Below are 18,132 nucleotides of genomic sequence, written 5' to 3' on the forward strand. Positions count from 1 at the left end.
CAGAGCTTATCTAAATTCTTCGCTTGTCAGATAATAAGATGAGGCCCAGGAGGATTGCATAACTCATAGCTCTCACAGCTAGGAAGAGGGTAATATCTCCTTGGTATCTTTCTCAGAAGCCCATGAGCTACCCCATGCGGGAGCCGGCCTGACAGTGGCCCCCACTGACCCTCGCTGATTTCCCAGTCCATTCAGTCCTCCCACGTCACACCAAGTCCGGCCCATGTGACCCATTTGGTAATAGTAATGGTCCGTCACTTCCAAGGCTAGGTTGTAAAAGGCTGTGGCTTTCATCCCCAGGGGTTCTTCTCACTCTCTTCCTCTGTCTTGGATCAATGGCTCTGGAGAAGTCATGGCACGTGCAGCCCAGTGAAGAGGGCCATGTTGTAAGAAACCTAAGCCTCCTGCTGAGTGTCAGGTGACGGGAGCCCCTACTCACATCCTGACTATAGCTCTGCGAGAGACCCTGAGCCAGAGCCGCTAATCCTAGATTCCTGACCCCTAGAAACACTCCCACCTGTAACCTAAGTGCAATAATAAGTTCGTTGTTTTGAGCTAGGTTTTGTGGTGATTTTTTTTAAATACAAAAAAAAAAAACACTCAGAGGTATGACTAGCACTAGCACATTTTTAAAAAATGCTTGAAAGGTACACAGAGTTGGGCATACAACATAAGATGTTCTCCAGTACATCCAAGATTTAAGGCGATAGGCATAAACAAATCATTCTGACTTCTTGAATAGGAATGTGAAGGAATCTTAGACAACACGCCAAGCAGTCACATCTAAGAGTATTCCAGCATACAAAGAAAGCAAGTCCTGTGTATAATCTGGAGGGGCAGGATTCTCAGGCTAAGAGTTGGTTACAAACCCCCAACACTGCAGAGTTTCTTTTTACATTTATGAAATACAGGGATTGCCTTCTTCCTCTTTTCTTCTCAAGGAGGAATGAATATTTTGGGGCAGGCTCAAAGGAGTAGTTCAGTAGCACAGACTCATAGGACTCTGGGTGCAAAGTGCCATGCTCTCTAGGACACCAAGTGCCAGGGAGGTCGTGCCTCCTCTGCAGCACGGCCATGAATTTCATGAACACCTACTCACACACCAAAAGGACTGTCTTAAACTAACTGAAAATGTTACGCATCATCAAAAGTGATCATTAGAGAGGATCTCTCAGAGAGATGTCAATCCATTTCATTTTGTCCTAAGCTGTATCAAAACCAGCAAATGACTCATTAAAACCTGAAAGAAGATGTCACAGGACATGAGAAACTCTGAGGAATACTTAAAGCACTGATGGACTTGCAAAACTCTTCAGAGAAAACTCCCTTAGGCCCCTTGCAAAACATGCTTTCTGCTCCACTTAGAACCTGGGAGTTGGCAAAATTTGGGAGCGATTCAGGAAGCTGGTTTTTTTCCTGCTTTTCACCAACCCAAAGCAAATTGAAGGAAACAGCTTCGCTATGTCTGTTCACATTTCCTGAATCCTGAACACTCAAATAACTGCTTTATGAAGTTAACAATGCCAAACTCTAATTTGCATTTCTTGTTCTAATATACTGTTGGCAAAATAATTTTCTTATTCTCTTGTGCTCTCTCAGAGGATATTTAATGAAAACAAAGTCTATTTTCTAAGGAGCCAAGGACCAAGAAAAGGAAGTTTTCTAATGGATGGCTGAATGAACATTTTTCTTGCCAATGACTAAAAATTAAGAATACCTGAAAAATATATTTTCCCCAAACAACGTATACTACAAATGCTTCCTTGGAATTATGAAACACCACCTTGTCAGACTTCATATCCAGTCCCGTGCGGTCCATGTTCAGTTTAATAGTAATTAGATGGGTGCTGCATTTAGCTCTAACATAACCAAGTTGGAGAAGAATTATTAAGAACTACATGAGAAGATCTGGGTTTAGACTTTTAGAGAAGTTCACTTTAAAATAGGATTGTTGCAGGTGACGAGGAGATGGAACTTGAAGTGAACATGTTAGGAATCCCGGGTGAATTTGAGAAAACAGCAAACTTAAGGGTCCAGGGGCTTCATTCATTGTGTGTAGACTGAATGGGTGGAAGGATAAGCCCTCCTTTCTTATGCAAAAGAGCAATCTCTTCCTTTAAGGCCAAAATTCTTTCTGCCTGGACTTGGATCAATTCAGTGATCTTCTTTCTTGCCACAATATCTGCTTTCCGAGGGCCCTGGAAGGCGTTACCCTGTTGGGAGAAAACACCTCTCTACTTTGTCATTTGGGATATGAAAAATCCTCTTTACAGTCAACTTACAAGCTACTGCTCCTCACTTTAGAGCCTTCTATTCTCTACTAAAATCCTACTATCAGAAAGGATTGCCTTTGGAGTAATGAACAACTCTTAAGATGCAAATCCCCTTTGAAAGAGTAGCACTTATCCATCCATCAGCCATTCATTACCTGGAGGGCTCATCTCTGGAAACATGAAGGATAGGTTTGCATGTTTTTTTCTGTATGGCCCAGATTTTAGTTCCGGGGCAGGTCATAGAGGCATGGCCTTGGGTACTATATATGGCCCCTGACCCCTTCCTTTCTGGCACTGTACCCTGCCTGTCTCTAGGCTTCCATGAAAATGAACTACACAGCTTTGTTCCACCACCGGCTTCCATCGTGACATTCCTGCCTTAGAGCCAGCCTATCATGGACTGAATTCTTTGAAAGCATGAACCAAATAAACCTCTCCTTCTTTAAGTAGTGGGTGATGGACATTTGGACCCAGCAATGGGAAAGCTGACTAATACGATTCCCAAAAAGAAGGCTCATTTCTCTCCCTGTCCTGCCAACTCTTGCTATGCTGCAAATCTCACTTGCAGGGAGGCCCTGGGTGACCCATGGGCTAGGTTGGTATTTCCTTCTCTCTCCTATCCAGATATCCCTCATATATACATATCTTTATAGTTATCAGATTGATGTGTTTGAAACTTAACATATTTGATCTTTTTCGATCTTTTTTTAAATGGCAATTCATATGGATCCACCGAAATGCTTGTGATGCCTGTCTTTCTTGCTAGATTCTGTGCCTCTTAGAGACTGAGTTTCCCAGCTCTACCCAGCACCTACCTCATGATTGTTACATAAATAAATGTTCAACAAGCTGTAAAAAAAAGAAACAAACCAAAAAACCTAGCTTTACCCATTTCTCTTTCAGCTAGGGGTAGCTAGGTCAATATAAGTGGAAAACTTGTGTTTTCTTAATAAAAGGAGTAGAAAAGGCTGGCATATGAATATGAAACAGAGTCAAAGCAGCCAGCTCATGGCTATGAAGGGCCACTGGGAGAACGGCCTGGATATCTTGATATCACAGACCCACCAACCTCAAAACGTGCAGTCACATGCCCGATACAGTGTCATTCCAATTGGTCGCTTTGAAGTTACCTTGTTCACTCCTTTCATACTCAATCAAATTTTGGCTACTCTTACTTTACACTATCTTTGTCAGCACTTGCTTTCTCGCTTTTACAAACTACCTCCCAATTCCTTTTAGGTCATTATAAGAAACAATGATGCCAGCTTTGGAGGCAGACAGAACTGAGCGTAAAACTAACTTCACCATGCGTTAATTCTGAGAGCTTGAGAAGGTTGCTCAACTTTTCTGAGCTTGGGAAAGTGGTGTTTTGAGGATTAAAATGAGACAGCCTATGCATACTTGTAAAGATGTACTAAGTGAAAATGTACGCTGCAGAGGCAGATACTAGCAATCTCCTTCCTAGCTCATTTCCTGCCTCCAATCTCTTTGCTTAGTTGGTGAAGATTTGCTTAGGCATTAACTTTCCCAAACACTGCCTTGATTCTTCAGTGGATAAAGGGTCCTTAATATTCAAATTCTAGTCTTCCTTTCATATCTAAACTCCATTTATAAACTCCAAATCCTTGTATCCTACTTTTATAGGGCAACCTCAGTTCTCAAAAGGGTTACTTAAAAAAGGAATATACCTGCTGATTCTGTAGTGTATTCAACCGAGAATCAAGTTTCTTCTTTTCAATACATAAATCATTCATCTGATGTAGTTTTTTGGTGTGTTCTTTTGTCTTCATCATTAGTTCCCACCGTGCTTCAGCAATCTTTTGCTACCAGGCCAAGAAGATGTAAAATAGATTAAGTAAACAGGGAGGAAATAGAGAAAAATGAGTATCCACATTTGATCAAAACATCAGGAAAATGAAGCAACATGCATAAATACATAATTAGAAGGGCCAGGGATTTAGCCCAGTGGTTCTGCCACATGCCTTGCAAATGCAAGGTTCTGAGTTCAATCTCCACTACCAAAAAAAAAACAAAACAAACAGACAAACAACAACAAAACATAATCAGAAGCCAATATGAAAATGTAACCACAGGTCTACAGCCATACCACCCTGAATGTTCCTGATCTTGTCTGAAAATGTAATCAGAAGCAATTGCACTGGTTCTGATTTGATTAAAGATAAGAGTATAAGTGTGCTCAAGGATAAAAGTAGGTAAAAACTAAGATACATATAGATATCACCCTACTGTTGAGGAATGAAATGAATATCCATACTGACACCCACTACTTAAAAAGAAAGAAGATTAGTTTAAGCAGCAAATTTCCATCATGCACTCTTTTCCCAGTCTTGGCCTCACAATGGATGATATGAATTACCACATATTGGCATAATGGCTTTCTTTTTGCGCTTTTATTGCTCCAGCAAGTTATTTTAGATTGTACCGATTGCTGGCATATGTAGGCACTAAACCTTCTAAGACCCTACCAGCTACTTAGTCTATTCATGTTTTAAAGCATATGACTTAGGCATGTTTTATGATTACCAAATTGAAACAGCAGGCAAAAGCTATAGGACAACACAATTAGGTTCATCAGAAGATAGCAGTTTTATTTCTATCACAGAGCATTCATACATCAATGTAGGCCTCAAAGAATCTCTCCATGATCTATCATTCCATTTTATTACATATTTACATTCACCCTGTACCCCAAAACCCAGAGCAGGTCCTTTGAGTTCCAGATATATCCCTTCAAGTGGTCAGTAAGGGAGCAGAGATAGACCTAAGACCCTGGGGCACCAGTGGGGGCTCCCAAACATCTGCAGCAGTGCAGATGCTTCATAGGAACCGCTTATGGTATCCCAAGATTTTTTGCCTTCCCCCAGATATAACCAAGGAGACTTTGTGGCTCCTCCTCCTTACCTCCCACATCTTCATTTCCTTTGCATTCATTAGCTCCTTTCGAAGTTTTTTGATCTTCAATTCTTCCAGTGTTGTGTTAACAGAAAGCGTCTGAAGAGCTTCTAGATCTATTACTCGGCCAAACTTGCTGACCATTAGTTGACGGACTGTTTGCTCCATTTCTAAAAGAACACAGTCGAGCCAGGGATTTAGCTTAGTGGTTCTACCACCTGCCTCGCAAGCGCAAGGTCCCAAGTTCAATCACCAGTTCCAAAAAGTAAAAAAAAAAATTTTTCAAAAAAAAAAAAAAAAAAAAAAAAAAAAAAAAAAAGTCCATATGTAAAAGAACACAGTCATTGTTTCAGGCTGTTCAGTGGCTCCCATTGTTATTAAATGGAGATCAACAATAATAAATTTCTAAGGGACAGCTTTTGCAAGACGGTAAAATGTCTTGTTACAAGTTGGTTTTTCTTCTGTGGCTTTTTGCTTTCTGCTTTCCTTACTTACAATGCCCATTCCTATATCGTCTTTCATCTTCAAAATCCTATGTAAAATAGACTCATTTTTCCCAAGTGGCTAATACACGCTGATCTGCCCCTTCTCAGACTGCTAACAGGTTCCATCGAGATCATGAATTTTGTTATTATTGATCTCTACAGCATCTATCATTAAAAATAGAGCAAACACTTAATAGCAGCTTCCATTTTACACCAAGTAAAATTAAAGTCCTTGTGGTAGCTCACAAGGTCTGCCCCAGCCTGCCCCGCCACGCTTCCTGCATTCTTTCCCACACCTCTCTTCATCTACTCTACAGCTAAATCTTAGGAACAAGTGTTAAATGAAGGTGTATGTTTCAAACAGCTACCTATGGCATAGTAATCTTAGAAACTTCAGGAGGAACGTATTTTTAGGGTCTCATCTTGTGAATGGATTGGCCCATCGATGGGTTCCTAAGTGGGTGGACTATTGGGAGGTGGCGAAACGTGCAGAAATACAGTACAGTTGGAGGAAGCTCAATGGGGAATGTGCCCCGGAAGGGCTTATCTTCTCCCCACCTCTTCCTCTCCCTTTCTCTCTGCTTCCTGGCTGCCATGAGGTGAGCACCCACCTCCTCCATCATATCCTTCCGCTCTCGTGAGGTTCTGCCTGGACTTAGGTCCAGGGTGATGGACTGAAACCTCCAAATTCACGAGCAGAACTACATCCTTCGTCCTTTTCTCAGATATTTTGTTACAGTAACTGTTTGTCACAGTGACTAACATAGCAGTTCTCTCTGCGTGAGGATGAGCTAGAGTCTGCACCCACCCACAGGCAGATGCTACACTGCGAATAATATTGTTATGAGTTTGGTAGTGGGTTCACAGGATTTATTTTGGTATAATACTTGATAACTTACACATATATGTTCCATGTACCAAAATTACAGAAAGAATTTTTTTTTTCTTTGATACCCGATCTCACTATATAGTTCGAGCTGGCTTTGAACTGACTATGTAGTCCAGTCTGGCCTCAAACTTGCAGCAATCTTCCTGCCTTAGCCCTCCAAATGCTGGAATTAACAGGCATCCACCACCACACTCAGAACAAAAAAAGCTAATTATCTTTACACAGCACAGCTTACCCTAGCCACCTTAATTGCAGGTAGACTAGAAACACAACGTGAAGAACACGACTAATAGAGGACACTACAGAAAAATATATTTTCTTTTGTTAAAAATAAAAATTGTATATATTTATCATGTATATCATAGTGTTTTGAAATATGTTTACACGTGGAATGACTAAATTGAGATAATTCACATTAGAATTATCTCATATACTTATTTATTTATTTATTTTAACTTACTTTTGGTGGTCAGAACATGTATTATCTATTCTCTAAGCAATTTTAACTATATTTACTGTGAACTGTAGTCACTATGTTGTACAATGGCACTCTTGAACCTATTCCTCCTGTCTAATTAAAATTGTATACCCTTAAGCCAACACTGGTCAAACCTCCCATCCTATCTCATAGCCTCTGCTAACCACCAAATTCTACTCTCTTTTCTAAGAGTTTGACTATTTTACAATCCACAGATTAGTGAGATTATGAGCTGTCTTTCTATACCTGGCTTATTTTGCTTAACACAATACCCTTCAGGCTCATCCATGTTGTTATAAATGATAGGATTTCTTTTTTTTTAAAGCTGAATAGTACACCACTGGGTATATGTACCCCACATTTGCTTTACCCATGTATCCATGTATCTTCTGATGGATATTTCTATCTATTCTATATCTTGCCTATTCTGAGTATAGCTGCCATGAACATGGGAGATATTTCTTCAACATATTGATTTCACTTTTTCACAATATTTGCCTAGAAGAATGATTGCTACATTTACAAATATCTTTATAACCTCAGACTAGAAGAGGATTTTTCACATAAGAAATACACAATGCACAAACCACAAGTAGATTGGTAAAATTTACCATATGAAGATTTAAAGTGCATATATGCCAAAAGATACATCACAGTAAAAAGGCCTGCCATAAACTGGAAAATATCTGAAGTACAATAGACAAGAAAATATATTAAGAGCTCCTTAAAAATCAATAAAAAACCAGAAATTAGAAATAAAAGTGGGTAAACATATAAAACAGTGGGTGAATTGCAGAAAATAAAATAAATAAATATAAAAATGTTTAACCTCTTCGATAATCAAGATAATGTGAATAAAAGTCCCATTGAAATATAACAATATCCATCAGGCTGTCATTAGATCTGCATCGTATCAGATGTTAATGAAAATCTGGAACCTGGGCAACTCTCACATTCTGCTAGGAGAAGGATAAATTGCTTCTTCATTCACTGGGGAGGCACTTGGTAATGTCTTAGGGAGCAGGAAATGCACAAGTGCCCCTATGACCCAGAGATCCCAGTATTAGAGACTGACCTCCTCAGACACAAGGAGATGTGTGAGGTTTACTGTAACACTGTCTACAATAAGGAAAAATTAGAAATACCTATGTGTTCATCAATAGGAGACTAACAAAGTAAACTTTTTTATGTTGGAATATAAATAACTCCAAGATGGGTTTAATGTAGCGAATCACAAAATAGTGGGAATGTCATCTCAGAAACATTCTACGAAACTAGTTCTACACAGTGTGTGAGAGTCACACACATACATGTGGGTTCATATCCACATATCTGGTGATCAACCCTGGGAATAATCAGCAGATAGTATTAGTAAGAGAAGGGGCTTCACTTGTATGTACCTTCAGTAATTTATTTCTTAAGTATGGTAGTGTATTCGTGGTTATATTATTCTAAATTTTATCAGTGCAAAGAGAAACAGATTGTGGCAGGACAGTTGGTAAGTAGGAAGATGGGAAAATGTTTTTGTTTTCTCTTTCAGTAGTTCTGACTCTGCAATTACTGTTTTAAAAGTTGGAGAGCATAAAGTTGGAGCTTAAAAGTTGATAGCTCCCTCTTGTGCCAACAAGCATTCCTGGAAAACCCACGGGCTTCGCGTGATGGTTCCTATCTAGATGTCCCCCCACAGCCTCACGAGCTCTTAGAGAGGCAGCTGGATCATGGGAGCACGAAACTCATCAATGGATGAGTCCACTGCTGAGTTTATAGCTAACTGTGATGCTGGGAGATGAAGCCCCGCCTCTGGGGGTGTGGCCCAGAAGGTTATATTCCCCCCTCCCTCTTCTCTCTCCTCTCTCCTCACCCCCTTTCCTGCCGCCATGTCTTGAGCTGTTTCTCTCCTGCCATGCTGCCCTGCCTTGGAGCCAGCTGACTACCGACTGACACCTACTATAAGCTGTGAGCCAAAATTAATCTCTGCCCTAGAGTTGTGGGTGTCAGGTATTGTGTCTCAAGTAACTATAACCTTAGATACTCACTCTCTATGTTTTTTGCCATCTCCCTCTTTTCTCGGATGAGCATTTTACGCCTCTCCCGGCATTCTTTGTTAAGTTTATGCTGCCTGGTATTTTCCTCCTGGAGCTGTACAATTCGTTCTTGCAGCCGTCCCAAGGAGTGGTTAGAGAAGACCAAAGTACCAGAAAGGTCACTAGGTACTTCCCCAAATACCATATACTCTATCTAAAAAAAACCAAAAAACAAAAAATAGAGGACGAGAAGAGAGGGAAAAGGGAAGTAAAAAGATTTGAGATGTGCTAAGTACACGTATCAGCTCCCACAATGAACATAACCATCATGTACTGCAAATATGTATTAATTTTAAAAAATTAAAATAGACAAAGACACAAACCAAGTGTGAGCTGAGAGAAAGTAGGAGAGGAATAGTTCTTTCTCAGTCCTTGCTTTCCTTTCTTGCCTTTGGGCTTCCCTCTCACCACTGAATAACAGTGACCACCAGATAGACAGAAAATTGCAGATTGCCAGCCACATTATGTCTCTCTGGAGACAGCACATCTTCCCACACAGATGGAACCAATATTTCAGGTTTTGGAGTGCGGTCAAACTGCTATGTAGAGCTTACCCAGTTTGGGTCTGGCTACATAAAAAGTATATAAGGCTGACCTTGTACTTTTATTTGTTTTTATTTTGTAGAATAAAGTGTCTTATCCTGAGTCTTTTTTTTCTCTCGCTGATATGTCTTTCCATTATTTTATGTAAGTTGTAACTCAAGTCAATAGTGGAAATGAACAGAGGGAATAAAGATAAAATATTTTCTTTCTGTCCTGATCGCCTTCATTGGATCATGTCTAATTAAAGATGGCAGAGTGACATGTGTGTAAAGTGCCACATCTCAAATCTCCAGGCCATTTCATTCTTAAATCATTTCTCCAGACCAGAAATGACCCAACTTTTAAAGTGGTAACGAGCCCCAGGGAAATACGCACACTTTGGTGTTTTGCTTTAGTAACAATCTGATGATACTGGATAAAGTTGGGTTGTTATCCTACATGCAGAATCCTCAGCCAAGGTGCTTCTCCCACGGACGAGCCACGAAGCTCTCTCTGGGAAAGCCTGGGTGTGATGCCTCTCTGCTCAGACTGGGCAGAATGAGCTCTCAGATCTCACCTGGTGGAGCTTGAATGGAAGCACAACCAGCACCTCGTTCAGCTGCTGCTGCTTCTCTCGCTGATAAGCCTCCAGGGCCTCCTCTGCTGCCTTCAGATTCATTGCCACAACTTTTACCTGTAGAAAGCCCCATACAGCGATGTTGACAAGACCCAGTGAATCCACACGTACAGTGGGAGATGAGGGAATATAGCATGAGTATAGCATGAGCAGGATGTGCTTTGTTGGGCTGAGGTGCAATGTTTACTATGTTCTTCCTGCCAAGTTAGGGTCCATGTCACTCTTTCAATCATTCCTATGCCCCCCAAATTTTAAGCTTTTGCACATAAAAGCTCAGAAGATGTGTCCTCATCCCCTTTCTTATTTTCTGCATGAAAAGCAGCCCTCAGCGTGGGATGTCTTTGTCAGAGTGATGAGAATCTTGTTTGGCCATAATGACCTCATTAAATAGGGGGGGGGAATCCCTTTAAAGCAGTATTTCTAAAGCAAGTTAGTCTCCTAAAAAATATGAAAGGTTTCCATAACATTGACTGTAGGAGGAAAAGAAATTTAAAAAGTATTTCTAACTATAAATCAAGTTGGGTGTTGTTACTCTACACAAGAGTAACTATGGGGGAAGATGAACAGAAAAGGCAGAAAGTAGTTAATATTATACTAGAAATTTAGCTTAGTGATCAACAGCATGCAATGTGTGCATCCCTCCAAGAGTCAGCAAAATGATTTTCTGGGGGTGCAGAGAGAAAATGTCAGAATTTCTATTTCCTTTTATCTCGTTCTTGTGAAATGTTCATAGTTCACTAAAATATACTAAAACAGTATTTCCTAAACACAATTTAAATATATACATCCTCTATTACGGTAGTATGTACTGTATTTTTTTTTTACTTATAGAGTTACATAATTAAAAAGTTTAGAGACCAATGATTAAGATGAAGAATCATTAATTTGTCTGATGGTCAAAGAGCAATAGTCTGTACCACTGTTTATAACACGTGAGACATTTGTTTTCTGCCCGCCCTGACAGCTGGCTAGGAGGGCAGGGTGTGTGGCATGTTGGGAGAAGACAAATAAGCAGGCAGAGACAACCGTACCTTTTTAGACAATGTATCATATTCCTTTTTGAGGTTATCAACAATTTTCTTTTCTTCAACAAAGGCCTCCTCTATGTCTAGCCTTTTCTCTCGAAGTCGAAGGGCTAGTTCAAAAAGACCCACATCACAGCCTGAAATGAGAGTTAAAATTAAAAAGCAGCCCCATGTACTGTGGAACATGGTCGTTCCAGCAGGGCAGAGTCTGGAGCTCCAGAGTTGGTAATGTCTGCTCATAGATCCACTGCACTTGTGGCTCCATTGCTCCAGGCAGAAACTGTTAATGGTATTAAAAGTCATAAGAGTAATCATGGGATTGATCTTCTGAAGGGTATTTTGAGCCAGACTTTATGCTAGGCGCTTTACATGCACTGTCTCATTCAAGGCTGCAAGGTAGTAACTATTGTCTTTATTCTATAAGTGGAGACCCTGAAATCTCAGAGGAGACACAACTGGTACATGAAAGCATGTATGATAGCGCATCTTCAGGTGCATTGCCTTTCACCACTCTTCTACTCTGTCACACTCACAGCCTCATTAACTAACCAAGTGATAGATACAGAACTTAAAAATAGAATGTTAAGATGGAAACTGGGAACCTTGATTCTAACCTTAGTTCTACCACCATCCTGCTGTGTGATATTCTTCAAGCCATTTAATTCTGCTATAAAGTAAGGACTTGCATCACAGAGATTTTGTGCTCTCTTCTACCCATAAATATTATCGTTAGACTCTTGCTTTCAAAGTTGAAACAAGATTTAAACTTTACTTGAAATTAAACTTAAATTTTGAATAAAACTTTTTTTTTTTTGGTACTGGGTATCAAACTCAGGTCCCTGCGCTTGCGAGGCAGTCACCAGAACCACTGAGCTAAATCCCCAGCCCTAAAACTTTATTTTAATTATCTATCAAATTACAGATTAAAGCAAACTGGTTTTCTCTAGTGAAACATTTACTTGAGACTATAAGGCTGTTAGTCTAGCTGCTCTAGACTGGTTTCACCATGGTGAAAATATAAACTGCCAACCTTTTCCAGTGAAATGGAAATTTGTAGCATAAATTTCACACAAAGAAAATTTGAAATATAAAATTTGAGTGTTTTTTTAAAAAGGAAAGTATTGCTTAAAGATCTGTGTAAGTTGTCATCCCATGAGTCTCTAAAAAATGAAATGTGCCATATAATTTATAGTAACAACCAATTTTGTCTACAGATTTTTAATTTTTTATATAAGGCTTTTTGAAGGAACAGATATGAAATCATCCAGAGAACCTCCCATAGAATAATTAGACTCTTCTTCACATATTTGATGCCACCCTTTCCTTAAATTTTATTGTCAGAGAATTGTGAATTTAAGAAAGGACTTTCTCAGTATTGACAATCCCTGGTCACGCTTCACAAAGAACCCATGGTCTTATCCAAACACACCTGTGGGGCAGATAGAATCATCCAAAACCTCCGCTTCAGATCCAGATTCATCCTCATCATCCTCCAGGCTGGACTCATCTTCATTCGATTCCTCACTTTCCTCATCTTCATCTGAGGAGAGAGAACTCTGTTAGCAGAGAAGCTCCTCTACTCAACTACTAGATTTCCCAGGCATTCTTTCAAGGAGTCAGACCCCAGGAAAATAACAAAAACAAAAAGTAGGCGATTAGCCGCAGTTTTTAGGAGAGTGTAAAATTGTGAAGGACACAGAGGTCACAGACGCAGATGCCTGCAGAAGGTCCCGCAGTTATCACTAATGCACTACATCAAAGGTGTCAGAGCCCAGTTCCCAGCTACTTCTGCTGCAGCCTACCAACCACACACTTGGCGAAATGGGCCCACACCTCCTAAGTCACTAAATTCTCTAAAAACAAAAGGATTGTTGTAACTTACCGAAACTGAACTTCCACTATTTATAGTCTACCTAACCCATCCATTGTGAATATTCATGCTTTGCTGCAAAAATATTATTTGACTTAGAGATCCTATACCAGTGAGGTGTTATGTTGACATGTTGAAAGATGTGCTATCCTTTCACCAAACGTGAGCCAGGCTTCTTTGAGTTCTCTTTCTGACTTAGCTCCGGACCTTTGGCCCTGTCCTTAACCCAGCTCGTCCACCTGTAGAAGAATCCTGCTGAATTTTCTTAGTGTAAATCCTTTACCCTTGATATCAGATCCATTTCCTCATATGCCCACCCTCAATATCCTATTACTCTGGACTGCCTTCAGCAAAAATTCCGTTAGGACAGTTGAGCCAAAAATTGGGCTGGGGATATAGCTCAGTGGTGCCTCACCTGCCTGGCAAGTGCAAGGTCCTGAGTTTGATCCTCGGTATCGAAAAAACAAAACCACTTGTTAATAATTTTTGGTCCAGCGATGCCACCCTGCTCCTAAGCTATAAATTTCTACCTGTCCTGTATTCAGAGTTGAGTTCCGTTTCTTTCTCCACCTGCAAAATTCTACTGTAGTAACACCCCCTGCATAAAGTCTGCCTTATTATTCTTTAGAGAGCATATCTTTAGGGCTGGCGATTTAGCTCAGTGGTTCTGCCACATGCCTTGCAAGTGCAAGGGCCGGAGTTCAATCCCCGGTACAAAAGTAAATAAATAATTAAAAAGCATATTTGTATTACAATGTTTCATATATGTATATATATATATATATATCTTTATATAATTGCCTACATACTAAAACAATCTAGTCACAAGAGTATAGTGCCAAGGCACTGTACACCTTTCTACTTTGCCTCATTTTCTTCTAAAATACTTTAAGGACATCTATGAACCACATATCAACAATTTGCAATTCCTGTTTCATGGAACTCCAAACCAGAGATAAGAGATGGACTTTTTATTTTCTGGATTTAAGTTTAAGGTCTCTCTTAACATTCCTTTAAGTGACTTGTGACACCAAATAAAATGATTCAGGAAAGTTTCAAAATTAATTTTCAAAATTAGTTTTCTGCTTCCTGAAAAGAAAGTAGACTTACTATTGTCTATTGCTCTCTAAATACAACTAAATATTATATGTAAAATATATATAAGAAGATTTTGAAAAGTGGAGAAAAGCAAGCAAACCAAGAATGCATCTGATTTCCCCTTCTTGGTATCTTCCTGAAAGGATTAAAAGCATCATACCACAGCAGCATATGTAGACCCATGTTACAGCAGCAGAGTTTGTGGCAGTTACGTCTTGAAAACAGTTCAAATGCCCATCAACTGATGAATGGATAAAAAAAGAGGTGGCTTTTTATACAATGAAGTACTATTCTACCATAAAGAATAAACTTGAGACACTTCTAGGTAAATGGATGCACCTTGAGACCATATTCTTGAGTGAAATAAATCAGGCATTGTTTTTCTGGTGTGAAAAACAAAAAGTGTAAAATAAGGACCAAAATGTATAATAGATATTGTGAAATGTTCAAAGGAAAATGGGAACAAGAAAGGAAGGGACAAGAAAAAAAAAGAATAAAAGGGGAAAAAATGGAAACAAAGCTTTTGTAAATAATGAGGGGAAGAGAAGTTGAAGGGAGGGATGGGGAATGGGAAAAAAAAGAAGCAAGATGTATCATACACAGGTACAAATTTCCTATGATGCATGTTATCATTATGTACATCTAAAATGTATCAATAAAATAGATTAAAAAAGAAAAAGAAAAGAATGCATCTGAGAACCAGAAACAAAACAAAACAAAACAAAACACTGTAGTGATTTCAATGGGTCTTCTTTTTGCTTTATCTAGCTCAGACTTAGGAGAGAATAAGTTGGCAAGCTAGTACTCCATCAGGTGCAGGTACAGAAAGGTCCAACAAAAGTCTGACTCTCTCTAGTCAAAGAAGAAGAAAAGGGAAGCTTAATAAGATAAAACTTTTAGACATTATTCCTTACTCCAACAAAATACTACAGTTAAATGTGCACCTGTGTGTACACACATCACTACCAGGCGAGTGAGGAGGACTAGACATCCACACTAACAGGGCTGGAATGAGGTACTCCAACACTTTTTGCTTTTTTCATATGAAACTAGGCTCCGATTGAAAGTCACCTGTCATCACTAACACTGGGAAGATCTTGAACTAAGTGGAAAGAGACAACCAAAAGGTGTTGGTTGACACAAGGTGAAGGATGCTAGAATTATTGGATGCACCGAAGCAGCCATGATAAAAATACTTTGGGGATCAATTATAAATACACCCAAAAGAGACAAAAAATATAAGGAAAGCTTCAGAAAATATAAAGGACTAACGGGAAATTTTAGAACTAAAAAACATAATCCTATTAACATACACACACTCCACACAGTTAAAGACCCTAAAGGTTTTATATCTCCTTTTAAACCTCCAAGTGCCTTTGCATTGCCTCTGTTGAAGCAGAGGGGAAAAGCAAAAACACATAGGAATCTTAGGTACTTCTCTTTTTCATATTAACCACAGGAAATAGAATAAATGTAAAAATAGAATACAAACCAGCATCTCCTTCAACCTCCCTTTTCTTTGCTCGCTTAATCTTCTTCTTTAAGACCTTCATGAGGAAGTTTGCAAATTTATTGTTTTCTCCAAGGGCTGTTTGGAAACCAGCATAAAGCGCCTTTTCCTGTTCCTGGAGCTTGGTGATTTCATTCTTTTTTTCTTCCATCTCTTTAAGAGTGTCATTTATTTTCCACTAAATGAACAAAAGCAAAAACAAATGATAAACAGATGTTTATGATGAACCAGGTTCACAGGGCAATGTATTTTACAGTGCAATGTTATAGTCTACAAACTTTTTAAAAAGCTTCTTAGTAGAAGTCTACATTTCTACATTGGCAGAGACATCCATTTACTTGATTAAACTTTTATTATTGTTTTGTAAAAATCCATTAGGTTCATAATCAGAAAGATCAGCTTTCTAATATTTAACTTTCTTTTTTAAAAAATCTAAATGAAATTGGAATTTTTACTGATATCTGGATGTCAGTTAAATATTTTTGCATGTCTCAAAAACAAAGATTCTTCTGTGTTGAAATATGATATGCAAAACAAAAATACATATTTTCTCTAGTGAAACTGATGTACCTAAAAATTGATCTCACTTTTCACGATATAATATCTACTTAACAGAATCCTTTCTCTAAGGAAATTATAATTTGTTTTTTGAGGTGTTTCCTGTTATTCAATTATCTGTTACATTGAAAATAGCTATCATACTTAAGATATTCACTAGTTTCTTTTCCAGTTATGTTCATAAAGATAACAATCAACACAACTTACGATAGCTGATGGCAAAAATACAGATTTTTCAAAATCTAAAGATAAACTAAATATAAGGTTCATTTTTGAAAATTTCATTCTCTTACCTTACACAATATTAAATTCTCTAAAAATCAGTCATTGTAGGGTGAAGGGAGGACAGGAGTATGGGGAAAAAATGAGAACCAAAACCTGTCATGTAAAGGTACAAGATCCCAACGATGAATGTAACTGTACTGTATACCTAAAATGTACCAATAAACTCAATGAGAAAAAAAAAAAAAATCAGTCATTTTATTCTGACCAAGGGTGCTAATGACAGAGGCCAAACAGAAATAACAGGAAAGAGGAGGGAGAGAACACAAGAAAAAGTTGAGGGCTAGCATAAGAGGAGAAATTCAAGAAAAAAAGAAAGGGAAAAAGAGTCAAGTTCTAAAACAAAGGGAAGAACCAGAAAGGGTTCTACTGCCAGCTGTTACTTGCATGTCCTGCTCTTCTTTGTCTAATGAATTAACACGCTCTTGAAGTATGTTTTCCTGTTTCTCAAAATTCTTGAGAAGAAGAATTTCTTGAAATAAAGTGACATGGTGTAGGTCAGATAATTTCATCTGAGTATCTAGTTTTAGTTTCTGATGTCTCAGGAGACGGAGTTCTGCATCAAAAGTGACCATCAGCTCTTTGATCTGAGTAGGAAAAAGATTTGAGACTATATTAAAAGCTAAAAGGAACTATAAAAGAAAATTTTAAAACTACTGAACATTACTAATTTGAGCTTTTGTGGGAAGTGTTTATATCTTTCTCCTCTTTACCTCCCTAGAATTACTGCTTGCTTTCCTTATAATAAGCCTAAATATTTATTTAGAAAAAATTTCAAGCCTCCAGAATGGTGGAACTTTTAAATAGATAAATATAATCATGGAGCTACAGAAAATGTTTGATCTTCTTATCTTATTGAGGAAGAAACTGAGGCCAAAGGTGATTTTCTTAAGATCAAAGCTTCTTTATTCAGAGGTAAGATATTAAGAATTCCACATCCTTGCCTGGACCTTATTCCATTGTGAACCAAGTACATTTAAGACCTCAGCTTTCCTGTGACTTGGGCATAGCTCCTCCCCGACCTCATCTCAAAGCACAGAAATGCATCAAGAGACAGCCTCAAGGGCTGATCCCAAGGAAGAGGTAAACCATGCTATACTTTTCACTGGGTTGTACATTATACGTTATGGAGAAAACAAACTGTCAAAAGCCTGTTACGAGTGAGGCTGAGGAAAAGGAAAAAATCTGTGGTTTGGAGACAGTGAAATTACTGGAAAATTTGAGAGAGTTTAAAAAATAAACAGCTGGGGATTTAGCTCAGTGGTTCCATTGCCTGCCTCATAAGCTCAAGGTCCTGAGTTTGATCCCTGGTACCAAAAAAATATATAAATAAATAAATAAATAAATAAATAAATAAATAAATAAATAAATATAAAATAATAAAACAAAGAGAAGAAAAAATAAACTTTCAAGTAAGTATGGCTGTAAATTTTGTGTTAGGATTCCTCTATAATGCTTGTTCAATAAATATATATTATTTCTAAATTTCTTTGGAAGTAGTGCTGTAT

General features: G+C 38.5%; 1 protein-coding gene across 5 annotated transcripts in view; it reads right to left on the reverse strand.

The window, feature by feature from the left end:
• Positions 1-655: 655 nt before the first annotated feature.
• Positions 656-18,132, reverse strand: part of Cfap44 (cilia and flagella associated protein 44) — a 111,973-nt gene continuing 94,496 nt past the window's right edge. For all 5 annotated transcript variants that reach the window (XM_010630105.2, XM_010630101.2, XM_010630103.2 and 2 more), the window contains 9 exons: positions 17,008-17,211; positions 15,767-15,962; positions 12,736-12,846; positions 11,313-11,443; positions 10,222-10,338; positions 9,075-9,276; positions 5,196-5,356; positions 3,962-4,096; positions 656-2,213 (listed from right to left, as the gene is read on the reverse strand). In XM_010630105.2, the coding sequence (XP_010628407.1) occupies positions 2,043-2,213; positions 3,962-4,096; positions 5,196-5,356; positions 9,075-9,276; positions 10,222-10,338; positions 11,313-11,443; positions 12,736-12,846; positions 15,767-15,962; positions 17,008-17,211 (1,428 nt within the window). In that variant the 3' untranslated portion in view covers positions 656-2,042. The remainder of the gene's footprint in view (positions 2,214-3,961; positions 4,097-5,195; positions 5,357-9,074; positions 9,277-10,221; positions 10,339-11,312; positions 11,444-12,735; positions 12,847-15,766; positions 15,963-17,007; positions 17,212-18,132) is intronic.

The sequence above is a fragment of the Fukomys damarensis genome, unplaced genomic scaffold (genome assembly GCF_012274545.1).
Source record: "Fukomys damarensis isolate Sample0158 unplaced genomic scaffold, DMR_v1.0_HiC HiC_scaffold_24, whole genome shotgun sequence".
In the NCBI taxonomy this organism is placed as follows: domain Eukaryota; kingdom Metazoa; phylum Chordata; class Mammalia; order Rodentia; family Bathyergidae; genus Fukomys; species Fukomys damarensis.